General features: G+C 38.3%; 1 protein-coding gene across 8 annotated transcripts in view; it reads left to right on the plus strand.

The window, feature by feature from the left end:
• Positions 1–7,548: 7,548 nt before the first annotated feature.
• Positions 7,549–27,616, plus strand: part of POGZ (pogo transposable element derived with ZNF domain) — a 57,245-nt gene continuing 37,177 nt past the window's right edge. For 3 of the 8 annotated variants that reach the window (XM_021005147.2, XM_078154864.1, XM_078154859.1), the window contains exons 1-3: positions 7,550–7,786; positions 23,693–23,817; positions 24,722–24,880. In XM_021005147.2, coding sequence (XP_020860806.1) covers positions 23,694–23,817; positions 24,722–24,880 — 283 coding nt within the window. In that variant the 5' untranslated portion in view covers positions 7,550–7,786; position 23,693. Of the gene's footprint in view, positions 7,787–23,692; positions 23,818–24,721; positions 24,881–27,616 lie in introns of all 8 variants that reach the window. The other 5 variants (XM_021005184.2, XM_021005201.2, XM_078154862.1 and 2 more) reach the window with 2 other exon arrangements.

Raw genomic sequence — 27,616 nt, forward strand, 5'->3', positions numbered from 1 at the left:
TAATTCCAAAAGACTCATGGTAGAAAATGCTATCCACATCCAAAGAGAACTATGGAGTCTGAATGCAGATTGAAGCATACTATTTTCTCTTTTATTTTCTTTCTCATGGTTTCCCCCTTTTGTTTTGATTCTTCTTTCCCAACATGACTAACATAAAAATACATTTAATATGACTGTACATATATAGCCTATATCAGGATTATATAGGCTTGCCATCTTGGTGCAGGAGGAAAAGAGGGAGAGAGGGGAAAAAATTTTTGGAACTCAAAAATCTTATAAAAGTGAATGCTGAAAACTATCTTTTCATGTAATTGGAAAAAATAAAATAAGTGGGAAAAAATAGTTCAGTTCTTCCTCTCTAGTAGATTTGTCATACAGACTGTCTCAGGGTAGGGGCCAACTTGCTTTTTATCTAGACCAATTGGCAGGTGGCTGATCTTCTTAGCCAATTCTTAGAAGTTTATGGTATCCCATCAATTGCTTTCACTCAGTGGCCTCTGCCTTTAATCCCATTAGTTTGAATGAACAAATTTCTTTAATTTGGTCAGCAGTTAACAATGACCCATATTCAACAGTGTTACCAGGTTGTTTCTGGAATCTCCTTCATACTTTATTATCAGATTATTTATGAGAATTCTTCAATTTTATCAGGGACTTCCCCTGACCTACTTCATTCACCCTTATTATTAACACAGACACACTTTAAAATCTAACATACAAAGAAATGTAGCATACGAGGTAAAGCAACAGGATTAAATTTTACATGGTTTTTAGAATTCCTTTTGTTGCTGTCTCTCTATCTGCTATATACATACACACACATCTACTTCCTTGTTTATGAACCTCTAAAACTAACTGAAAATAAGCTTCATTTCATTTATCACTTTTTCCTAAATCATTTTATCTGTTTAAAAAATCCCAAATGAAATCATAAAAACAAAACTTTTAAAAAACTCAGTCTTTCACTAATAGAAAAAACAGCCAATAACTGAGCCCTCAGTCACTTAATATGTCTATACCAATGTACAAATAATAAAAAAAGTTTTGTTACTGTTGTTTTTATATAACCACAGGTAACTTGTTTGTTGTTCTAATTCTGCTTTCCTTACTCTGCCTCACTTTGTGTAAATCTTTCCATATTTCAGTGTAATGTAGTAGAAAACCTTCACCAGGTTCTACTCTAATGCCTGCTTGTAGCAAGGAGGCTATCCTGTACTCTTGAAGCTTTTACTTGTATATCTTTTATTACAGTCTTGCATTATAAGTAGTAATTTTTTGGGGGGAAAGTCCACCTAAAAAATAATTGTAGCTGTTAACAATCATATGAAAGAATGCTCCCAATTACTTATAAGAAAAATGCAAATCAAAACAACCCTGAAAATTCACTTATAACCTTAGCAAATTGGCTAAGATGACAAAAGGTGGAAATAGTTAATGTGAGAGGGACGGTGAGAAGACAGGTACTAGTGCATTGTTGGTAGAGCTATGAATCAGTACAGTCATTTTGGAAAGTAATTCAGAATTACGAAAGTAAAGTTACTAAATTACCCAGAGTTTCTACTACTAGGTTTATATCCCAAGGAGGCCTTGAATAAGAAGAAAATCCCCATATTTACCAAAATTTTTATACCAGTACTTTTTTTGTGATAGCAAAGAATTGGAAACAAAGTAGATGCCCATCAAATGGGGAATGGCTAAACAAATTGTGGTACATGAATGTAACTGAATATTTCTGTGCTTCAAAAAATGATGAATGTAACATTAATAACTAGTAGTTAAGCTACATGACAGATACAAAGAAGTAAGGAAAGAACTAAATTAACTGATGAGGAATAAAGTAAGCAGAGACAATGAAACAATTTAAACAATGGCTGCAACAATGTAGGTGGAAAGAATAACTACAAAAACTACCAAAAAGTAAATGTTGTAAAATTACAAAGAACAAGCATGGCTTGAAAGAAGAGATACGATAAGACAACCTCACCCCCACTCCCACCCCTTTGTAGAAATGGGAGATCCGCAAGTATGGTGCATTACACACATTTTCAGATATTTTTTGTTGTATTAATCAGTTATGCCAACTTTCCCCCCTGCAGCTTATCAGCCAATAATAGAGGATTAGGAGGTAGAGAAATTCATTGACGAACTCAGTAAGACCCTCCAAATTAAATGGATATATACTCAGTGACTTCAGTGCAAAGGTAGGCATAGAGGAGGAGCAGTGAAAAAAACAAATAGGAAATGGATGGTTACTGATGTAGGAATAATTCCTTAATCAGCTGTCTATGAATGGTCAGAACAAAGATTTAAGATCATTTTTTCATATGACTATAAATAGCTTTAATTTCTTCATCTGTAACCTGCCTATTCATATTCTTTGACCATTTATCAATTGGGGAATGACTTGTATTCTTATAAATTTGAATCAATTCTCTATGTGTTTTAGAAATGAGACCTTTGGGGGGCAGCTAGGTGGTGCAGTGGATAGAGCACCAGCCCTGGATTTAGGAGGACCTGAGTTCAAATATGGCCTCAGACACATAATACTTACTAGCTGTGTGACCCTGGGCCAGTCACTTAACCCCATTGCCTAGCCAAAAAAAAAAGAGACCTTTATCAGAGATATTAGTTATAAAAATTATTTCCCAGTTTCTGCTTCCCTTCTAATCTTGGTTGCATTGGCTTTGTTTGTGGAAAACCTTTTTAATTTAATGTAATCAAAATTATTCATTTTGCATTTCATAATGTTTTCTATCTCATTTGGTCATAAATTCTTCCCTTCTCCATAGATAAGACAAGTAAACTATTCCTTAGCACCCAAATTTTTAAAAAGAAAAGCTAGATGAATTATAATAGAAATAGGTAGCAAAATTATAATAGTAGGGGACTTTAACCTTCCGCTGTCAGAGCTAGAAAAATCTAACCAAAATATATAATCTAAGAAAGAAGTCAAGAAGATGAATAGAATATTAGATAAACTAGATATGATAGTTATCTGGAGAGAAATGAATGGGAATGTAAAGGAATATACCATTTTTCCAGTGGTAATGGAACCTTTACAAAAATAGACCATATATTAGGGCATAAAAACTTTATAGTTAAATGTAGAAAAATGGAAATATTAAATGTATCCCTTTCAGATAATAATGCAATAAAATTATATTTAATAAGGGACTATGGAAACACAGCTTAAAAATCATTGGAGACTAAATAACCTAATCTTAAAGAATAAGTAGCTTAAAGAACAAGCAGAAACAATAAATAATTTTATTAAAGAGAGTAATAATAAGACAACATACCAAAACCTATGGGATGTAGCAAAAGCAGTAATTGGAGGAAAATTTATATCTCTAAATGCTTACATCAATAAAATAGAGAAAGAATAGGCCAATTAATTGGGTGTGCAACTAAAAAAAAACTAGAACCAATTAAAAATCCCCAATTAAACACCAAATTGGAAATCCTAAAAATTAAAGGCAAGATTAATAATTTTGAATGTAACAAAACCATTGAATTCAGAAATGAAACTAGAAGTCGGTTTTGTTAAAAAAAAAAACAGGCAACAAAATAGAGAAACCACTCGTTAACATGATTAAAAAAGACAGAGAAGAAAGCCAAATTATTAATATCAAAAGTGAAAAGAGTGAATATATCACAAATGAAGATGAAATTAAAGCAATTATTAGGAGTTATTTTGCCCAATTATATACCAATAAATGTAACAATTTAAGTGAAATAGAAGAATATTTATAAAAATATAAGCTTCCCAGATTAAGAGAAGAAGAAATAGAATGTCTAAATAAACTCATTTTAGAAAAAGAAATTGAGCAGACCATAAATGATCTTCCTAAGAAAAAAGCATCAAGACTAGATGGATTTACAAGTGAATTCTACCAAATATTTAAAGATCAACTAATTCCAATATTACATAAATCATTTGGAATAGTAGGCAAAGAAGGAATCCTACCAAACTCCTATTATGAAACAAATATGGTGCAGATACCTAAACCAGGAAGAGCAAAAGAAAAAGAAAATTATACATCAATTTCATTAATGAATATGGATGCAAAAATTCTAAATAAAATATGAGCCAAAAGACTACAATAACATATCACAAAAGTGAGATTTATACCAGGAATGTAGGGATGGTTTAACATAAGAAAAAGTATTAATGTAATTGATTATATCAATAACAAAAGTAATAAAAATTATATGATCATATCAACAGATGCAGAAAATGCTTTTGACTAAATACAGCATGCATTCCTATTTTTAAAAAAAAAACCATTTAAAAGCATAGGTATAAATGGATTTTTCCTTAAAATGGTAAGAAGCATCTACCTAAAACCATCAACAAGCATTATTTGTAATGGGAATAAGCTAAAAGCCTTCTCAATAAGATTAGGAGCGAAACAAGAATGTCCATTATCACCAATATTATTCAATATTGTTTTAGAAATGCTTGCAATAGTAATAAGAGAAAAGAAATTGAAGGAATCAGAACGGGAAATGAGGTAATAAAACTATCTCTTTTTGCAGACAATATGATGATATGCTTGGAAAATCCTAGAGATTCAACTAAATGTTAGTTGAAACAATAATTTTAGCAAAGTAATGATATAAAATAAACCCACATAAATCAACAGCATTTCTATACATCACCAACAAAACCCTGCAAAAAGAGATAGTAAGAGATATCTCACTTAAAATAACTCTAGATTGTATAAAATACCTGGGAGTATATATGCCAAGACAAACCCAGGAACTACAGGAACATAATTATAAAACACTTTTTATACAAATAAAGTCAGATTTAAATAACTGGAGAAATATTAATTGCTCATAGGTGGGCAAAGCCAATATAATACCTATTTTTATATGTAGTCATATGTTAATATTATTAATAATAGTATTAATATTGTATATTAGAGTTGCCTGAAAACGGAATACACTATTTCATAAGGTAGTGAGTGTCCCATTAAAGAATATATTTTATCAGGGTCTTCATTGAAGAAATTCATGCATCAGAAAGGGTTAGATTAGATGCCCTCTAAGATCCTTTCCAAATCTAAGCTTCTATTATTCTATGATCTTCTAGGTTTCGGAAACTGGCGTCATTCAAAACAGAGGCAGTTAAAAAAAAATATCTCTGTATCCAATCCAGCCCTTTCTGACCTATGCCCTTCCATGCTATTGGAGCAAGATTACCACTTAGCCAGTAAGGCTTACAAGTCTTTGCTTTCCTCCCTTTGAAGTCCGGCAACTGAGCAGCCTCCTTCTTTGCCCACAGACACACATATATATACATTGTATCTTCTGGGAATCCAGACTAAATGGGCAGCAGTCAATCTGTAGAAGTTGGAAAGTCATCCCAGAAGGCAAAGATTTTCTCCTCTGCTGCCTCCAAAATACCTTGCCCCTCTCTCACTCCCATTGCTTTGATCACCCCGAGATACAGGGCCCAGGGGAAAATAGGCTATTGGATTTATTCCTTTCCTATGAATCTGTAATCTTCCCCCTTCCAATCACCTTGCCCTCCAGCTTTTGGATTTATTTTATGGATTCTAACACAATTGGCCTCGTTTTGAATCAAAGATATAAAAAGCTACTTTTAAAAAATCACCCCAATGACATCATAGACACCCACAATTTATTGCTTTTGAAAACATGTTAAAATCATCCTGCCCTGCCACTACCCAAGCTACAGGTGGTTCCAATTTTTAACCTATAGCAGAAACCAGAAAGCAAAGGAATAGGGAAAAGAAGTGTTCCCATAAGCTGTAAAATGCCAAATACCCTTTTGGCTACCTGATTTTAATATGCCTCAAATGGGACCTTAGTTAACCTTAACTTTTTCTTTTAGTTCCTCAAATTAGACAGAAACTCTTGTGGAAAGGAGTTAGTCTTTTTTAAATAACTGATGTAGTCCTTGCTAGTATTTTGGTCTTTGAACCAGAGGTCCAATTTCTTTAGCTTTATCAAATCGGTATTAACTTGTCCCAGCATAAAATTTATTGGACAGGTGCTGAATCATAAAATTTTGACTGGAAAGGTCTTTCAAAAGTATCTATTCTAACACTTTCATTTTACAGTTGAGGAAATTGAGGCACAAAGCCTAAGAGTCAATGTCTCCAATCTATTATAACAGGTGTGTTCCCATGGAGGAGGGGTTACACTATTTTTATTCCCAAGCTGATAAGGAGAGGCAGCATAGCACAGCAGAGAAGTAGGCTCCAAGTCAGGAACACCGGGGTACAGGTCCTAACCCTGACATATTCTAGTTGTGTGATGCTGGACAAGTCATGTAACTTCTCAGGGTCCCAGACAACTCTCCAGGACAATAGGTCATGATATACATTAGAAGAGGGAATTTCCTCATGGGGAGTTGGGAGTTCACTTCCAATGAAATTACAGGTTTGGGCTAGACAAAGAAATGACCTTTGTGTTTATAAAATGAAGTAGGAGAAAAGAGTAAAGAAGCAAGTTAATCACAGACCTCCTGCCAATCTTTCCTGAGTTAATTCTGAACTTAGAACACAAATTGAGGTAATATTGAATAAGGTACTTAAAGAACCAACAAGATCAAATACCCAAGGAAAAGATTCAAGCCCCATAATCTCTAGCAAGGGAAGAGATGACAAGATTGCTTATTGAAGAGGATGTAAGAATCTGAGTTGACATGGTTGAATGAGCCCGATTTCTTTGAGGGAAGGCACCTAAACCCTGAGCGGGATGAAGAGAGGAATGAGAACCTGTTGTGCCTCAGATTTTGGAATCTTTGATGAATCTATAGATGATAGTACCAAAAACATTATTTAAAGTTCCCAAGGAAGCAACCACCTCCGTGGGCCCTCAAGAAGTCTTCTTGCCTAGAACAGAATGCCAGGAAAGGCATAGGAAAAACTAACCCTAATTGCACACTGGCTGCTTTTTGGAGCTGCTCATGGAAACAAAGCTATGTGCAAAGATATGGGACGAAAGTGGACTGGACTTGAGAATGAATTCCAATGAGTAGGCGCCATTGTGCCATCTTCCATCCAACCCAGTGACACACTATCCTAGCCGAGGTTGGCCGTATCTCCCCCTCTGACCATGGCATGAGGCTCTTCTTTGGGCATCACCACATTGCTTGGGTGGGGAATAGGGAGGCCCTCACATCTTGCATAGGAATCCATTGGGTGAAATGAGTTGGCATTTCATTGGGCAAGACCATTTTCCCCATTTAATTTTTAAAAGGGAGATTTTGCTGCTAGAAACCATTTAAAACTATATCTTTTTTTCACGAAAATTTTTTTTTCCTTTATTTATTTATTTGAGGGCCCAGCCAAACTTGACTAGGAAAGAAGACCTGGCCGAGGAGTTTGGGTGATCCCGTGACGTGAAGGCGGCCCAGCCAATGGAAGGCTCACGAGAGGAGGAGGGCGGAAGTGACGTAAACGTATCCCTCCGCGGGGCAGGAGGGTCGGTGGGGGGGAGTCGGCTTCTCTTTCCCCCGCGCCAGCTCCCGTATACGGAGCCACATTCCTTGGCCCCCCCACCCCCCTCCCCCGGGGCCCTCCCGCCCCCCCAGGGGAAAAAAACCAACCCCATATCACTCGGGCCCTAGGGGGGTTTCCTTTGCCCGTCGGGGAGCCGAGGCTTGGCCAGTCTCTTTTCCTCCTCTCCCCCTCCCCCTGTACTACCGTCCCCTCCCACCCCCTTCTCCCAGCGACGGGGTGTAAGGTCCCTTTAAGGCGACGGCGCCTTACTCAAGTCAGACAAGCGGCGGCGGCGACCACGGGAGGAGGTGAGTGATCGGACGTTCTCCTCCTCCACCCCTTCTACCGGGGTTCCGTTATCTTTTCGGTGCCCGCGGTGGACGGCCAGGAGACAATGAAGGAGGGGGATGGGAAGTGGGGGGGGCGCGAGAGACTGGCGTCGCGCGCGCACGCGCCCAGCGCGAATCACGGCGCGAGCGGAGGTGGCGGAGGGAGGGAGGAGCGGGCGCGGCGCGAGCGTGTGTGCGTGCGCCTCCTAGTCGCGGGACGGGAGGGGAGGTGCCCCCCCCACGTCCCTCCCCCAACCCTTGCCCCACACACGTCCACCTCCCGCCGCCCTCCTAAACGTCCGCACTCCTACCGCGTCCCCGCCCGCGTTCGGGGAAGGGGGTGGGCGGGGGCGCGCGCGCCTCGACTCCGAGGGTGGCTCGGGGGAGGGGGACTGGAGGCGGTGGCGCGAGACGGCGGGGGAGGGGCCTGGGGAGCTCCCCTCCCCCTCCCCCTCCCTCTCCGGCGCGCTCTCGGGGGGCGAGCCTGCGGCGGAGGAGATGGTTGGTGGGAGAGGCGGAGGGATAACATTCCTTCATAGGGGCTGGGGGTTACGTACTCTTCGCCGCCGCCGCCTCCCACGTCTGGGGAGGGAGCGAAGAGTTTGGGGGTTTCTTTGGGTCGGGACCGGTGGATGGAACCCACCCCCCGCTCCCGTTATGTAATCTCTCCCTGGTTTGATGGGCCGCCGAGCGTCCAGCAAGGTGCGAACCGTCTGCCCAGGACCTGCCCATATTCTTCTAGGGATGTCGTTGTGATTTATTGCTATGTATTTTTAGTCTTTTTAAAGATGGGTCTCTGATGACAGCGTCTTTTAGAGTTAGGTGTCCTGCCGCGGCGGGCGCCATGTTTCTGCTAGGGACTATTTTCTCCAGTTGCTGGCGCCCCTGGATAGAGGACACTGATTGGCCTCTTTATTCACCTGCTCTCTCTTGTGCTCTCGAGCTGGGCGCCCCCCCCCCAAACTTCTTTCGGCGTCCTCCGAAGCTGTTAAGAGAGTGCGTTTTAGTATCTCCTCTCTTGTCTTGCTTCACAGGATTTTTCGAGCTGGAAGAGAGCTTAAAAGTAATAGTCCAGCCGTATTCATTTTGTAGAGGAGGAGGACACCGAGACCCGGAGAAGTTAAGAACACAGTTTACTCTTGACTCAGCGACCCCCCTTCTGCCCGGCCTTGGTCTTTTGGTTCTTCTTTTATTTGAACTTGGTTGGCAGGGGGAATGGGAGGGGTGCCCGTGCCCTCTTGAAGAAGCTTTTTCTACTCATTGGAGGGATCCAGTAGGAAGTTTTGCTTTCTGATGACAGCAGAGAGTAAAAACCTCCCTTGTATTGATTCTTGTAGATGGATTCGTGTGGTAGCAATACTCTTCATTCTTTGTCTGTCTTCCCTTTGACTCTTTAGCTTTCCTTTAGCGGTGATATAGCACAAATTGGAGGAATTAATGGTAGTAATGAATTATTTTGGTGACAAGACAGTTCGTTTTCTGTTTCAACCTCTTACACCTGTGGTGTAACTTTCGGGAGCTTGTTTGTGTTAGTCTAGTGCCTTCGCTTCTGTTCTTCAGCGTGCTTCTTGAGGGAAGAGACTAACTTTTTGGTTTTGTATTTGCAGTGTGTAACAGTACAGTATCTTGCTCAGAAGCTTCTACCCAAGGGCATTTGAAGAGCTAATATTTCAGTCAGTAAAAGACATATGAAGCTTTTATTCTAAACTGTAAAATTGTACAAAATTACTCTTTCGAACCATTCCTTGGGAGTCAAGATTGTTCATTTGCTAGTAAAATTACGGCCCTTTGGTAGGACTGGCAACTTCACCCCTGAGAAAAAGTTTTACATAGTGAGAATTTACTTTATGCAGCTTTCTAATTTTGATTCCTTATAATTTTTATTTTTAAAAGTCAGGTCAGCTTGTTTATTTAACAAAGTTGACTTTTTGCCTTTGTGGTATTCTGTTGAGGTGGCTGAAAGATTGTCATACAGATGGCAAAAAAAGAATTTACTTAGACAATGAGATGTTTCTTGATGGAGGGTTTACTGACTGTGGACATGTGCTTAGAGAAGTGTAAACATTTTCTATTGAGGCTTTCATTTTCATCTTGCTGTAACTGAACTTTTTGTGTTGGAAGCTTCTATGCATTTTTTTTACCTTCTCAAAAGAAAATTATATTGAGACTTACCTGACAGTTCACATTTTTTTGAGGGAAAGAAATCACTTTTTAACTTCAGTTTGTCTAATAACTAGTCATGCATTAACTGACACAACTATCAGGTTTTTCTCTCTTTTTCAAGATGGTCAACATAAAAGATTAGATTCAAAAATATTTCAGTTCAGTACCAGTAATTAAATATTGGGGCCCTTAAAATAGAATTTAATCCTTTTTAATGAGATTTCATTGGTTGCTTTTAATAAAAGCAAGGAAAATGAGAAGGTAACAAGTAATAGTTGGTTTGGACATCATGCTCTTATTTTCTGCTGGGCTTGGGGCAGATGGCATTACTTTTTTTGTCTTTAAGGCAAGTCTTTAGCCCAGATGGCCTTGGTGTTAACTAAAGGTTTGAGCAACTGCATGTCAACAGTAAGTTCAAAAAGTAAAGGTGCTGAGTTCACATACCTGGAATTCACTTTACAACTGAAGAATTATCAAAGAATCCAAAATCAAATCAAAATCTCCCAAGTTTTTGAGGAAAGACCAGGAAAAAATGTACTGTTTTACATTAATGTAGTTCAGTGTCAACGTTGTCAAAACAGGTGTTCTTTTTTTGCGTGTTTGAATGGGTTCTTTGTAATGAGTGTAATTTCCCCCATGGTTTTAGATTATGCAAACTCTGACTGATAAAATCTGGGAATCAAGTTCTATATCAGAGGGAACATATGTAAGTGGTTCCTATTGCATATATTGCCACCATTTCATCAAATCCAGGGAGTCTTTGCTTTGTTATTGCTGTTAAAATATTTTAGAAAGGGTGAATATTTAAAATTAGCAAAAGGTTGACAGTAACACTTCAAAAATGGATGTAGATCTTCCCCCTGGAATTAACATGTACTTTTTACTCCTGATAAAGAACTGAGAGAGTATAATGGTCCCAGATGTACACGATTTTGACATGGATGTTACACCTGTATGGTATTTAAATTAATAAAATCTTATATTGCCTTCATCAGAATATGATTTCTACTTCTTTTAATATACACATTCTGTGTGTTGATATCACTCTTTAGTAAATTATTTTCTCATCTTTTTTTTTCCCCTGATTTTTGGGCGAGGCAATTGGGGTTAAATGACTTGCCCACGGTCACACAGCTGGTAAGTGTCAAGTGTCTGAGGCAGATTTGAACTTGGCTCCTCCTGACTCCAAGGCCAGAGCTCTATCCACTGCCCCACCTAGCTGCCCCCACTTACTTTCTTTTTTAAAGTACCATGCAGCTGATGAATTCAAATCCTCTCTGCAGACAGACTGCATTACTGGATTAGAAATGGCAAGAAACTTAGCCTCCTCTTGTCTCAGTTATTGTTAGAAGAGTGTAACTTACAATTAGAAGAATATTAAAAGAATTTAATGTACAATTTATTAAGCATTTTTGTGTATGTAATAGCTGATTAAAAGTAGCTATCGGTTACTTATTTGAAAACCTAAGTTAGAGGCTTTTTCTTACTTAATAACCTTTTAAATCAGTGTAGTAGTTTAAGAAGTTCCTTGTTGGTCATACATAATTGGTACTTGCTGGACATTTCATTAGGAAACTTTGAAGGTTTTTTTTCTGTTTTTGTATTTTTCCACAAAGAAATTGATGTCTTCAAGCTGATGGGTATGTATATAATTTTTTAATAAGTAGATTATCCACACATGAAAAATAAAATAGATATAACAGCTAATGGAATGAGTGTTACCCAAGGGGTGGGAGTGGGAGGGGTGTGTCAGTTAAAATCAGTGGATAGAGAAGCCTGTGGCCACTCTTAGTAAGACTTGGCCTCTCTCTGACACATACTGACTGCTTGACCCTGGCCATATAGCTCTCAGTGCCCCTCAGGCAGGACTTTTAGGATTTGAAGTTGGCTGAGCTCTTACCATGTGTATTGGTAGACAGAGTTTCTTCCTGGGAAGAAGTTCCTTAAACAAGTGAAATCACAGATCCTTAAACACACAGGTACACCCAAAATGAGGAACAACATTTGAGTTGACTGTGAAACTTTTTTTTAATATATAAACATCTTTACTGAAATATGAAGATTTGTGGGTGGAATATTACAATCAAAAGGAAGAATTCAGAGAAAGATGCTTCAGAGTGAAATAAACAGATCCCAGAAAACAATATACACAGTGACTACAACAGTGTAAATGGAAAGAACAGAAACCTGAAACCTAATGCTGTAATTATAATGACCAAGCTTGGCCTCAGAGAAAAAGATGGAATGCATCTTTCCCTCTTGCTGAGACTGGGGAATATGAGTGTAAAACACTGTGCATGCTGTCAATGGGGGTGATTTTTTCAGTTGGTTTTGCCATAAGGCTGCTCTTTTCTTTTGTGATCTCTGCTACCTGTTTAGAAAGAAAGATGATGTAAAACCAAAATCTATTAATAAAAATGCAATTTAAGGATTATGTAATAAAATGGGAATGTTAAGGAAAAGAATATCTTACCATAGCTTTAATATAATGCTTTCCCCTCCCCCATCCTCCTTCATTTATTGGTTTTAGTATGATAATCACTGCCTTTTTTTGTTTTAAAAAATATCTAATAATTCTTTAAACATATCAAAATATAAAGGCATATTATACAATTTTTTAAAATGTTTATTGACTTTTTGTTTTTAATATAAGTCATTTCTGGAAATGCCTTGCCTTACCTGAGTCCTCCCTAGAACTTGAACCTTCCCTTGTAACGAATAAAAACAGTTCAGAGAAATACTTGATAGTGTAGCCACAACTGGCAATGTAGGCAACTTTCTGGCCTAGTAGTCCCTGCTTTTTCCACGAGGAGGAAGGCATATGGTTACTTATTCTCAAGGACTTTTTTTTTTTAGGAAGTTGTTTTGTTTTGCTGCTGTAGCACAGTCATTTCTGGAAATACCCTTGCTCTCCAGATTGATCTGTCCTTTCTAAGAAAGACAGTTGTACAAACAGCCAAATTGTATCTGACAATGTACCTAAAATTCTGCCCCAGTGGTTCCCTGCCTCTGCAGGTGTCTTGTATTCCATTACATTCTCCCAGAACATCATTGCTTTTTCAATTACTCAAAGTTTAACTTTCTTTTTGTGATCTTTTAATTTACGTTAATCTTTGGGATCTGCTTATTTTACTTAGCAATTAGTTCATACAAATATTCCCGCATTTCTTTGAATTCCTCATTCAAAATTTATTGTAGAATAATATTCCATTAAATTAATATACCACAGTTTACTTAGACATTGGTGGGAGTTCACTTTTCCCCCCTCTTGGCTTTCACAGAAAGTGTTGCTCTGTGTTTCTACCTTTGACCTCTCTAATATACATGACCAGTAGTGGATTTGCAGGGTCAAAGTGTATGAACAGTTTAGTCACTCTTATTGCATAATTACAAATTGATATCCAGAAAAGTTAAACTAATATTTACTGTTCCTGTGTTTTGTTTTCTTTGCCAGTTTAGAGTTTGAAGTAAAACCTCAGGGATGTTTTAATTTTCATTTCTCTTAACTATTTGGGGCATGTGTTCACAAGTGGTTATTTATAGAATTCTGAGGAGAAGGGCTATTTGCCATTGGGGATCAAGAAAGGCTTCATAGAGGGGGAAATGTTTGAGTGAAATGATGGGTAAGACTTGAATAGGTACATAGAGTTAAGAGCATTCCCTGTATGGCAGCCTGGTGGGTGTTTGAGAGCAGAGAGGCTCTGTTTTGACTGCAACATAGAATTTATACAGGGGAATAATAAGATGTTACTGAAAAGATAGTACAGTATTAAAGTGTAGAAAGGCCTTAAATGCTAAATGGAGGAAATTAAACTTTACTTGATAGAAGTAAGCTTGGTATAGTGGAGGTGCACTGGATTTAATATCAAAGGACCTGGATTCTAATCTCCTTTTGCCATTTACCTTCAGGATCTTGGGTGAGCAGCTTCAGCTCCCTCACTCTGTTTCCTTATCTGTAAAATAAGCGATTGAAATAGGTGGCCTATAGGTCCTCTTTCAACTCTAAATCATAGAATTCTTTAAAGTTTGTAGTCTTTTTTTTGTAGGAGGGGGGACTGCTCATATCCTTTTTCCACTTTTGGGGAAATTTTACCTAGTGGAAAGTATTTTACTCATCTCTTTTGATAGTACTTAGCTTTACTTCACAGGTAGGTTTCCCTCGTTGCCTGATACATGGTTGTCTGTACTATTTGTATTCTTGTTTTCTGAAAGTTATACTTGTATCTGGAAGTTTCATTCAGACGTTAAGTCCCCAAACTGAATAAAGATGAAATTCCAAAAGTAATTTCCTAATGCCATAGTCTCCAAATCGAGAACTGTGGTCTGACCCTATAGGGTAATCAGCCAATCTGAGCATAGGGAGATGGGTTGGATCTCTTCCCAAAATAGTCATTGTGAGATTTGTTTTTAATACAACCATATCTAATCTTATCTCCCAATATTTCTTCATTCTCCTCCTTTACTGTGCAAGGTCTCTGCCTCCCCAATTATAAGAGCTATAAGTTCCTCAGGGCAGTTATTACCTAGCTGCTACCGTAGTATGACTATCAGCAGCTAACAGGTGCCATTTGGAAAATCTGCCTCTTAGATCACCTCAGTGACTTCTGGAAGGCAAGCTCTTTATGTAAGAATGACTGGTAAATAAGAGCCTTCCCACCCCCGCTTTTTTCTTGTAGATGGAACCAAGTGAGTGAGAAGGCATGGATGGATTCTAATCTGCATCACATCTCATCACATTTTCTTTTCCCCAAATCCCACTTCCCTTATAAAGTTCATTATTATTGTTGAGGGTACCAGTCCATCCTTACCTACGTTCACAATGTAATCTCTCCATTTAGTTTCTAAATCTTATTTCTGCTTCGATGTTTCTTCTATTTGTCCACATTTCTCTGCTCACAGAGCCACTAACCTAATTCACATCCTCGTTACCTCTTGCCTGAACTATTGCAATAGCCTCCTAATTTGTTTTGCTGCCTTAAATCTCTCCTTCTTTCAGTTCATCCCACACATGCCTGCCAAAGTGATTTTCCCAAGTCGCAGGTCTGACTATATAATTTCCCTACTCAGTTAAGTCCAGTGGCTCCCTAATGGCTCTAGGATCAAATATTATTTCATCTTTTGCTCCTTTTAAAAAATTTCTCTTTTGTGTATAGGTTTTATCTTGTACATATTTATTAGTGCAGTAGTAACATAAAACTTTGTAAATAAGTAAATATACACATTGGGAGAACAGGTTCAAAACTTTTTATCAATAGTGGTATGTGATAAGAAAAATTTGGGGACTATGGTTCTAGTGTATAAATTACCAGCTCTCTTTTTTCATCCACTTTCCAGTCTTATGGCAGGAATAGTGAGAGAGGGAAAATTGATCCGATTTATTTTTGTACATTGTCAACAGGGAAAGTTTTGGTGAGGAAGAAGTAAACCTTTGAAACTAATGGCTAAAATGAAGGTTTTGGATAATGTGGATTTCAGTAATGCATGGTGATTCATCTTTTTAATGAACTGCAAATAATTAAACAACTAATTATCAGTTGAAATACTTAGATTAATAGATTAAGAGTCTGAGGACATTTGTTTAGATCCCAGCTCTGCCATTTAATGGTCTCTGTGGGCCTGTTTCCGCATCTACAAAATGAAGAGTTTTGAATCAATGGATACAGCTCTGAGGCTATGATATGATCACAGTTGGTTCCATATCTTGGATCCTTGGAAAAATGCAGATGATTTTCCACTAAGTTGAATTGTGAACCTTTAAGTGTAAGTGATGTGTCTTAGCATTGCTGCTGCACTTATTTCTCATATTTAAAGCTAAGAAATAGTAATGGGACATAGAGATCCCCTTGACATCTTTTAAAAGACCCATCAACTTATTTATTTTTTGCGCTTCCCAGCAGAACACCTGTATTAACCCTCCTACAAAAATATACTTCCTGAAAAAAGTTAGTGTATTTATTGTTAACAGAAAGGAGGGAAGTGTCTTTTAACTTAAACAGAATAATACTAAGAGACCAGTGCAGTTGACCAGAGTTTTGCTGCTTCCCCACTGACATTTATATCATAGTCATATATGGGTTTTGGGGCTCTTATTTTTTTTTTTAACTCTGCATCACTTTTTATACAGATCTTACCGGGTTCCTCTGAATTCTTCATATTTGTCTTAACTTGTGTTACAGACATAATACTGTATTACATTAAGTTACTATAATTGGGGTGGCGCTTCTCTAGTCATTGAAGCATAACACCTTTCATTAAAAAAAACTAACACTTTTTTCAGCCCTTTCTTTCCAAAGAGCCACTCTGCATGTAGAATGGTAGAATTTAATATTTCCATTTAAAGAATATTTGAGCATGTTCTTCATGCTTCCTTAAGAAAAAGGGGAAAAGAAACAAAACCAAAGAATCCAAGCATTCTCTTGTGATAATACAGATTCAATAAAATAAACATTTGTAAAGTGTTTGTGGTGGTCAAAGCAGTGCCCTAGGTGCTGGAGATACAAAGGTTATAAAAAGCAGAGACACACATTTAAAGCAATATAAATGATTGAGATCAAAAGCTTCTGGTCCAAACTTTTGGGGAGGGCGGTAGAAATTTGCATAGCAGTGACTTGTTGAAAGCCTAAGGTTTCTAATCAAATAGAACTGAATTCTGGTCTTTCAGAAATGAGACTTTCCCAGCTTACTTCACATATATTCTAAATATTTGCATGCAACTGGTCAAGGTTCAAAAAAAAAAGGCTTGTGAAAATGATCTACAAATATTAGTCATCAGTTGATATTAATTATTGGGGCTTAGTAATAATAAATCCATTGTATCAAATTTCTATACATATGCACAGAGTATGGATAAATAAAACAGGCAACATAGTAGATAGAGTCCTGGACTTCCTGGGATGTGACTTATGACTAAAATATGGCTTTGGACAGTCTCAAAAGTTAGTCAGCAAGTGTTTATTAAGTCCTTTCTACATGCCAGGGACTTTGCCAAACAATGGGGACATAAAGAAAGGCACAAACATAGCCTCTACCCTCAAAGGAGCTCACATTCTAATGAGGGAGACAACATGCAACCAATTGTGCCTGCAAGATATACAGATATATATTCTGCTTATACTGTAGAAGGCAGTCTTAGAGGGATGGCACTAGTAGTAGGGGAGATTGATTAAGGATTGTGGCCTGAGATGTGAGCTAAGTCTCAAGCCAGGAGGGAGAGCATTGCAGGCATGGTGGAAAGCTACAAAGTAAGAAAATGAAGTGTCTTGTGCAAAAAAAAAGTAAGGTGTCTGATGTGATTGGTTTAGAGAATACATAGACAAGAATAAAATGTAAGACTAGAAAGGCAAGAAAGGGTCAGGTTATAAGGGGCTTTAAAAACCAAACATTGGGTTTTATATTTGACCCTGGAGATAATAAGGAACCATAGAGTTTATTGAATGGGGGGAGAGTGTAATATGGTCATAACTGCACTTTAGGAAGATCACTTTGACAGCTAAGTTAAGTTGGAGGCTGAACTAGAGTAAAGGGGGAGAGGCAGGCAGGGAGACCAATCAGAAGGCTATGGTAATGAACAGGTGTTAGGTAATAAGGCATTGCACAAGTGTGGTAACTATATGAATGGAGAGAAGATATTTATGAGAGATGCCGGGAAGGTATAAATGACAGGACTTGACAACAGATTGGATATGTGGTGTAAGTCTGAGTAAGGAGTTTAGGCTGACATTTGGGTAATGAGCCTGCATGACTAGAAGGATGGTGGTATCCTCTATAGTAATAGCAGAGTTGGAAGAGAGGCTTGAGGCTGTTGGGGAATGAGTCCACTTTTAGACATGACTACATGCATTTTGAGATGGTGAATAAGCAATTGGTGATATGAGAATGGAGTTCAGGAGAGAGGTCAAGGCTAGATAAATAGATGTGAGAATCATCTTCAGAGAGCCTTGGTCATGGGGATGCTCATAGTGCTTGGGTGTGATCTAGATGAAAAACCAGCAAAGGAGATGGAGGAATGATTAGATAGGTAGTCAGAGAACCAGGAGAGAGCATAGTTACAAAAAAAACAACAAAATAGAAGATTAGAGAAAGAATATTTAGGAGAAGAGGGTGATCAACAGTGTGAGTGGCTTCAGAGATGTCAAAAAGGATCAAGAATGAGAAAAGGCCATTAGATTTGGGAATTAAGAGATCGTTGGTAACTTTGGAGAGAGCAGTTTTAGTTGAATGATGATATTGGAAGCCAGACTGCAGACTTTAGAAGGAAAGTGAAAGGAAAAGAAGTTGAGGTGCTTTGTAGATTTTCTCAAGAAATTTAGACATGAAAGGGAGGAGAGATAATAGCTAGCTGGAATGTACAGATCAAATGAGGCTTCTGGTATTTTTGTTTTGTTATTTAAGGTCAAGGGAGGCATGAGTTCGTTCGTAGGCACTAACAGGAAGAGATGGCAAGTTAGTGAGAGTGAGGATGTTAGGTTTGCTGGAAAAGATGAAATGGAAGAGGATGAAGGATGTATGTAGAGGGATTTGCAAGGAGAAGAGCCAGCCCCCTTTTTGTATAAGACAAGGGTGAAGGAGGGGATGGTGGGGGAAGATGACTGAGTGATAGGATAAGAGGGGATATAGAGTGAATAGTCTCAATTTTTTTTGGTTAAGTTATCAGGCAAGCTCCTCAGCTGAGAAAGTTCAGGGAGAGGGTGCAATGGGAGTCTTGAGGAGGGATAAAAAGGTTTAGAATAGTTAATGTGTGGTGAGTGGGATAGGTCCCAGTCAGCAGTTTTATTTGATTCTCCAGCTCAGATGTAGTAGCAAAGGCATTAGATGGTGGACACCGTCTGATATAGGATAAAGGGGCAATTAATTCAAATGTAGATAAAGAATAGTGTACAGTAAAACTGGTTTACAAAAGAGTCAAGATAGTGAAGGAAGGAGAAGTAGCCAGCACAGGGGTTGATGGCCTGGGAAGAGTTGAGGGGGAGGTCATGGTGAAAATGGAGAATAGGATTATGGGTCAGAAAGCAGAAAAAAAAAAGATAAAATGATAAAAGATTATGATTAGAGAAAGGAATTTTCTCACTTCATGAACATAAATTTTGTTCTTTTTGCCTCCAGAGGGCAGAACTAGAAGCAGTAAGTAGAAAATTACAAATGGGGCAAGTTTAAGTGATCTAAGGGAAGACATCCAACAATGAGAACTACTCATAATTATAAAGGACTGTATGGGTAGGTGGTGGAAGTCTTTGGGTAGAGACTGGATGATACTTATTGGGTATGTTAGAGGAGGAATTCCTTTTGGTTTATGCTTTGCAGTATCTAGTTTAGTTATAGGAAACATGTTTTGAGAAGGACATTGATAACCTGAAGAACATCTAGAGGAAATTGTCCAAGATGATGAGAGCTCTTGGAGACGTTGCCATAAAAGTACTGATGGAAAGATATAGGTATGTTTCTTTGAAGAAAAAAAGACTTGGAGGCACTTATTTGTTCTCTTCAAATATTTGGAATACTGGCATGTGAAAGAAGGATTACACATATTCTGCTTCACCCCAGATGCTAGAACCTAGGAATAATGGGTGACATTTTTAGAGAGGCAGACTTCAGGTCAATATTATCAGTCAGTAAATGTTTTATTTTATTAGGTGTCAACTATATGTCAGGCTTTGGGGATAGAAAAGGACAAAAGACAGTCCCTGACCTTAAGGATCTTACAATCTAATGAGGAGGAATGTTGTCTTTACAACATGCAAACAAGTATATACAAAACAACCAAATACAGAATAAATAGGAAATAACTAACAGAGGGAAACTTCCTAATAATTTGAGACATCCAAAAGTGGAATGGACTTAACACTAAATGTCTCTTAGCAGAAGTTGTAACTATTATTATATTATGTATGCTTCCTTGTCAGGTTTGTGATCTCGAGCATTATGGGATAGTTGAAAGCACTATGCAGTTTCCTATGTGTGATCAGTCCCAATCTCTTTCGTCTACTCAGTTTTTTTAGTTCTAAGTTCAGCTTCTTGTTCATTCACAGCGGACAGCAGATATACACACCAAGGACTCCTAACTGTATGTCATGGTATTGGTGATGTTCATCTTTCATCTGCTTTGTTTTTCAGTGTGAATATTTAGACTAATCTCTTTCACATCATTGTGGATCTCTATAAGAAGTCTGTGTAACATCTTGGCCTGATATAACACATATAAATAGACTAACATTTTAACCAATAGATGGGTCAAGTGTCTTTAGTTTAGATTATTGTATTGACGCATGTAAATAGACTAGCCTTTTAACCAATAGATGAGTCAAGTCTCTTTAGTTTAGACTCTGCACAAGACACTTGAAAAAACCATAGGTGAGAGTGTTTATTGTTTTACACCTTCATTTGATGTCAGTAGACCTCTGAAAAAGTTGTCTCCATCGCTGACTGTTTTTTCACATGGCTTTATGTTATTTAAATGTCTAGGTGACATTTTAAAGCAGTCTTTAGATTTTACGGATTTAAATGTTTTGTTTTGTTGGGTTTCTTTCTTTCCAAATCAGTAATCACAGTGCAGTAGAATCTTATTTGCTCATCGTGTGGCTATAAAGATACGGTCTACTATAAAATAATGAAAGTTTGTCTGTGCCTTTCTCCTGTTTTTGTTGAGGATGGGCCAGTCATTGTAGCTGTTTTCTTTTCTTTTCTTTTTTTTTTTTTAGTAGAAGCAATCAATGACATTCATCAGTCCTATGAAATCTTCCCCTCTGAGATTAGGAATCCCTAACACTGTTGCTGAGTTCTGGGGATACAAAGAAAAAACAAAGCCAAGCCAATACCTGCCTTCAAGGAACTTACATTCTGATGGAGGAGACACCACGTATACATGCATATATATACATTCATATATATACATGTATATAAATTATACATACAAAGTATATACAAGGTAGTTTTAGAGGGGAAGGCATTTAGCAGCTGGGAGATTGAGAAAGGTGGCACAGAACTGAGGAGATGGCACTTGAACTGAGTCTTGAAGGAATCCAGGTGAATATAAGAGATGGATATAAGGAGGGAGAGCATTTCAGGCACAGGGTCAATCAGTGGAGAACAGAGATAGTGTTTGTTGTATAAAACAGCTAGAAGGCTAATATGAATGGTCTATAGAGTATGTAAGATGAACAGAAAGATGAAAAGGGGCCAGGCTGAGAAGGACTTTGTTTTTTTTATTTTTTTTTTTATTTTTAGGCAGTTGGGGTTAAGTGACTTGCCCAGGGTCACACAGCTAGTAAGTGTCAAGTGGTTGGTCTGAGGCTAGATTTGAACTCAGGTCCTCCTGACTTCAGGACCAGTGCTCTATCCACTGCGCTAGCTAGCTGCCCCTGAGAAGGACTTCAGATTCAAAGAGGAGGTTATATTTGATCCTAGAAGTAATAGGGAGTCACTGGACTTAATGAAGTAGGGAGTGAGTGACTTATCAGATACGCTTTTTAGGGAAACCACTGGCAGCTCTATAGAGGATAAAGTGGAGTGGGGAGAGATTTGAATGAAGCAGGGAGACTCATTAGAAGGCTATTGGAATACTCTAGGCTAGAGGCAACCAAGAGTATGAGCTAGAGGGGTGACTCTGAGTGGAGAGAAGGTGCCACATGTGAGAGATTCTGTGGTGAACAAGACTTGGCAACTGATTAGATATATGAGGTGATTTGATAATGAGGAGCCCAAGTTGATACTGATGTTGGTAAACTGTGATTAGAAAGATGGTGGTGCCCTTGCTAGGAATAGGGGAGTACAGGAGAGGGGTGGATTTTGGAGAAAAGATAATTGCTGATTGGTTCTGCTTTGGACATCTTGAGTTTGATATACCTACAGAGCATCTAGGTTTTTTTTTAGTTAATTAATTTATTTTAATTTTCAACATTCACTTGCATAAGCTTTTGAGTTTTAAATTTTCTCCCCCACCTCGTTCCCCAAGATGGCATGCAATCTGATATAGGCTCTACATATACATTCCTATTAAACTTATTTTCATATTAGTCGTGTAGTAAAGAATTAGAACCAATAGGAGGAACCGCAAGAAAGAAGAAACAAAACAAAACAAAAAAAGAGCAGATAGTATGCTTCGATCTGCATTCAAACTCCATAGTTCTTTCTCTGGATGTGGATAGCATTTTCCATCATGAGTCTTTTGGAGATGTCTTAGATCCTTGCATTGGTGAGAAGAGCTGAGTCTGTCACAGTTAGTCATCATACAACATGGCTGTCACTGTGCACAACATTCTCCTGGTTCTGCTCATTTCACTCAGCATCAGTCCATACAGGTCTTTCCAGGTTTTTCTGAAGTCTGCTTGCTCATCATTTCTTATAACACAATAGTATTCCATTGCATTCATGTACCACAACTTGTTCAGCCATTCCCCAATTGATGGGCATCCCCTCAATTTCCAGTTCTTTGCCACCACAGAAAGGATGGTTATAAATATTTTTGTACGTATGGGTCCTTTTCCCATTTTTATGATTTCTTTAGGATATAGCCCTAGAAGTGGTATTGCTGGGTCAAAGTGTATGTGCATTTTTATAGCCCTTTGAGCATAGTTCCAAATTGCTCTCCAAAATGGTTAGATCAATTCACAACTCCACCAACGATGCATTAGTGTTCCAATTTTCCCACATCTTCTTCAGCATTTATCATTTTCCTGTTCTGTCAGGTTAGCCAACTACAGAACATCTAGTTGCAAACGTCCAATAGTGAAGTCATGATGTGTGACTCTTTCTCTGGCAGGAGACTAGGGCTGAATGTGTCTCTCTGGGAAATCATCTGCAATAGAGATAATTGAACTTTAGGGAGTTGATACAATCACCAAATGAAAGTATAGAGAAAAGAGAACCAAATCCTTAGTGTGTTTTCTTTATTTAGGTTGGATCCTATGATTTTCTTTGATTTAGGGACCTCTCAGTGAGGACAGACTGTCTACCAATGCAAATAGTTACTCAGTTCAGTCTTGTTGAAAGATTAAGTGATTTGCTTTCAGGCATATGTCGGCCTAAGTTACCTTTTAAATTGTCATCTCTAGTGAGAGAATGCAAGTCTTTGCCTTCTTTGCAGATATGGCAGGACTGTGGGTGCAAAATATTGCACATGCCATTAGACTTTGTTGGCGTATTGATTGGTTTTACTGATCTGCTCTTTTTTTCTCTTTGGGTTTTGTTCTTTATTACAAGGAATAACTGGTAAGAGGGGTGGGAGGAGAATACATTTAGAATGGAATGATGTAAAACAAAAGATGTAAATAGAGGCAGTGAGTTGGTGCAGTGGATAGAGCACCGGCTCTGGATTCAGGAGGACCTGGGTTCAAATTCGGCTTCAGACACATAACTTTCTAGCTGTGTGACCCTGGGCAAGTCACTTAACCCCATTGCCTAGCCAAAAAAAAAAAGATATAAATAAAAATATTTCTACAAAATTGTCTCCTAGCATGGAATTTTATGTGTGTGTGTGTGTGTGTGTGTGTGTGTGTGTGTGTGTGTGTGTACATATATATGGTTACGAATATATATGTGTATGTGTCAGGTCTGCATACACACATATATACATATTATACAGACGTCTTTATACAACAGGAAGGTTATGATTCTGGATCACTGGAGATCTGGGTATTTACCAGTGGATCCAAGGATATGGTTATATAGTCTGCCTGACTTTTTACTCCAAACTATGGTAACCTTTTCATCTCCTTGCTTCTCCTATAGCATGGCAGATACCGACTTGTTTATGGAATGTGAGGAAGAGGAGCTGGAGCCGTGGCAGAAGATCAGTGATGTGATTGAGGATTCTGTGGTTGAAGATTATAATTCGGTGGATAAAACAGCTACAGGTAACAAGCTTGTCAGAGAAAGCTCATATTTAAATTTTCTTATCCTCTGACCTACATAACATTTCTTTTTGAGAGAGTCAAATGGACGAGAAATTCAAGTATGCAGTGATGTCTTATTGTGGCACTGAGTGCCCTCTTGCTTTTTATCTTTTATCCTACAGGTGGATCCATTTCCTAATTTTTCTGAGAAAATTACATTTACCTCAGAGGTGCTGTGAGATTGATAAGAGCCATAGTACAGAGTGGTGGTGATGCTGTGCATATGCCTAATCCAAACACAGGTGCCTGTAGGCTTATTTAGTTGTACTTCTTTGTGAAAACTACACATTACTTCATGTTTTCACTTCTGTAGCAGTTACAAGTCTGGGCTCATCAGCTTTTTGTTCTACATTGTCTCAGGAAATAGGCAGTAGAGGGTCATGTTTCAGGGTCACACTTTGGACTACCCTGGAATTTGGATGATGTACTTTCTCTTTGTTAAAGCGTAACCAGTTGCTCTGATGGCTTTTTTTTAAAGAGATGGTTTTGGCCTAATCTGAGTTCAGCATTGTATCGTCATGATTATGAAATCAGTAGCAGTGATGTTAATAGAACTTTATCGAGCCCTGTCTGTCTGGTGCTATATAAAACACAAAGTTAAATACCTGGTACAGTGGATGAATCATCTAACTTAACCAGCAGACTCAACACACACAAAAAGGAAAGAATTGATTGTTTCTAAGTGGAAGAATTGGGGACAAGTAGGAAGAAGAGTAATCTGAGGATTCAGTCATCCAGAAAGCAGGAAATTTCTTGGATACATAACGCCACAGAAGTAGAAAAGGGAAGGCAAGGGCAGGTTCCTTCTTTGTCTTCTGTCCCTGGGTCGTGTGTCTCCAAGTGACTGTACCTCCCCTTCCCACAGTTTCTGTGAGCCTGCAGCCAGTCTCAGCTCCAGTGCCCATCGTTGCCCATGCTTCTGTTGGTGGGCACCTCTCTACATCCACCACCGTTAGTAGCAGCGGAGTACAGAACAGCGACAGTGCCAAGAAGACGCTTGTCACACTAATTGCCAATAACAATGGTAAGTGGGATCCTTGGAAAATCTTCCTGGTCAGAAAGTTCAAGAAGATAAGGGAGAACAAAAAGTCTTTGGGACAACTGAGCCTTTTTGAAGTAGCAATTTCATCCAGTCTTCCTAATGCACCACTATTATCACATCATTCTTTTTATTCAGAAATCTTAGTACCTCCTGAATAAAGTATTATACATTTCTCCTAGCTTTTGAGACCCTTCACAACCTGGTTCCAACTTGCCTTTCCAGCCTTATCTCATATTTCTGCCCTTCATGTATTCTTAGGTTCCAGTTAAACTGGATTACTTTTCTCTCCTGTTTTCATCCTTCCCTCCTTTGTGCCTTTATTCACTCTTCCCCCTCCTAGAACTGGGATAGACTTCTTTCTTTCCAGTCTCTACTGGTTAAAATCCATCCATTTCTTCCAAGATCTAGCTCTGGTGCTGCCTCCTGTGTGAAGCCTCTCTTGATTTCCCTCAGCTGAAAGTCATCTTTCCTTCATCAGATTTCTCACAGTGATTTGTCCGAGCTTTTTACTTGGAACATTCAGCTTTGTAGCATTGTCTTATCCCTTCCCTCTATGGAACTATGAATTCTTTGGGAACAGATATATTTGTCTTTTGTCATCTTTGTATGCATAACACCTTTGTAAATGTTGAGTTGGAAGATTCTTAGTAGATGTTGATTTGACTTGAATCTTTGGAGTAAATAGGAGTCAGGATTAAGTAATGATTCAGTGATTGCCACTATTCCTACTCAGTAGGTGCTGAATTCTTTCTAGGGTATAACCATACCTGGGGCCACCTGACTATTGCTGAGGACACCTAGCAGAACAAACTGGACATCAAATTCCTAGTTATTAAGAGTTCTCAATTCCTTTATCTTTAAAAAAAAATCTGCCATTTTGGCAGAATTCTTTCTGGGGTAGCTAGGATCCTTCCTTTCCCTTGTAGATTCAGTTGTTCATTATTTCCCAAATGTAGAAGATAAGATACAGTTGATGTTAATACTATATTTGAACTACTAAGGCACCTATATCAGAAATGACTGAGTTTTTGTAGTGGAAGGAAGTGAGTATCGTATGATTAGTTGTAGCTTAGCAGTTAGAGAAGCCATGGTGTAAAAAAGAAAAAACTGTTTCGTTTCAGCTCCTGTGTATGCCCCTATAAATGGATTATCTGAAAGCTTTGGCCTGAGTTGTTACAACCAAAATAATGTTTTCGCTATTCTTATTTTCTTCTAGTCTTTTAAAAAGTAGAGGTGAGAGTAAGGGCTAAATAACACTTTTAAACAGAATTTCTCCCTTTCCAACATAATTCTCTATCAGTCCCTTGTCTTGGATGTTTTCTGAATGTTAAGACTTCTTAATATATTCATATTCTGTTAAGGTACACTAGCCTTTCATTCATTTGAAAAGTTGTTATTAAGCGTACCCCGTACAAGGGACTGCTTTAAGTGCCAACAGTGCAGAGACAGCAATGACACACTTCCTGCTCTCAAAGAGCATTTGCTGGACCACGAAGAAAATATCATTTTGCATCTTAAGCAACTGGAAATGTAGGAAATTATCCCCTCTCTACTCTTGCTAGACTTTTAATGCTGCTGGCTCTTATATTGCTAGCGTAGTGTTTCTGAACAGCCACCTCTTACAGCAGTAGGTAGAATACTTTCTGTAACTTAGGTAGGAGACTGAGGGTCTGGATTAAGGCCAGAGTAGAATAACAGGAATAAATCCCTTCTTTTGAAATGATCTCTTCTACTTGTTCCTTTTCTACTTAGGCCTTTACTATTATCTTTGTAGATAGAATAGGTAACTTTGTAATGATTTGTCCTGCCTCCAGTCTCTCTAGTCATCTTGCGTACTGTAGATACCTTTGTCTTTCTAAAACACTTTTTTTCTTGTCACTCCCCTGCTCAGACATTTTTAATAGCCACCAGTTGATTGCCTTCAAGAAGATAAAGACCAAGTGCCTTGGGTGGGCATGCACGACTTTGGACAATCTGGCTGCATCCTAACTTTCCAGTCTTCTTTTCCACTCCTAGCTATTCCCCAGATAAGTATTGGCTTTTCTACTACAGAGCCCTAGCTTGTGCTTCACAACTAGTACAGCTTTTTGCATGTAAGTATTCAGCAAATATTAATTTGCCCCAGAAGATGGAACTAGGAACAGTAAGTAGATGTTAACAAAAAGGGAAATTTAAGTTTCACATAAGGCACTAACAATTAGAATTGTCTAAAATTGAAATGGTTTGCCTCCATATATAGCGAATTTCTCTTTGCTAGAAATCCTACAAAAGCTCAATAACTTGAGTATATTGTAGAAAGGAGTCTTGTTCAGGTATTAATTAGACTAAATAGATGGTCTTTCAACTCTGAAAGTCTGTGATTATATGGATGTTGTTCCTTCTGCCTAGAATGCCTTGAATGGGGAAGCCAGGACTTACAGAAGAAATGATCAGGCTCTCCTTTCTGTTTTCTTTACCATTTAGCAGCAAATGCTATTTATAAGCTGGTGATTTTTATTTTAAATCAGTGGCTACACCAGAAAGAAAATAGCCCATACACAAAAATCTTAAAGTATGTTAAGGCAGATTTACTGGAATTAAATTTTGTGGTATAGTCACATAACCAGCCCCTTGATCTCTCTGGGAAGTGCAAGAACACAGCTACTGACTGTCATCCCTGGGTTTGTTTTTTGGGGCCTCTAGCCATAGAACATGATTTTAGGCCTGGTGCTGATTCCA

This window comes from Phascolarctos cinereus, unplaced genomic scaffold (assembly GCF_003287225.1).
Source record: "Phascolarctos cinereus isolate Bilbo 61053 unplaced genomic scaffold, phaCin_HiC Scaffold_5;HRSCAF=322, whole genome shotgun sequence".
Classification (NCBI taxonomy): Eukaryota; Metazoa; Chordata; class Mammalia; order Diprotodontia; family Phascolarctidae; genus Phascolarctos; species Phascolarctos cinereus.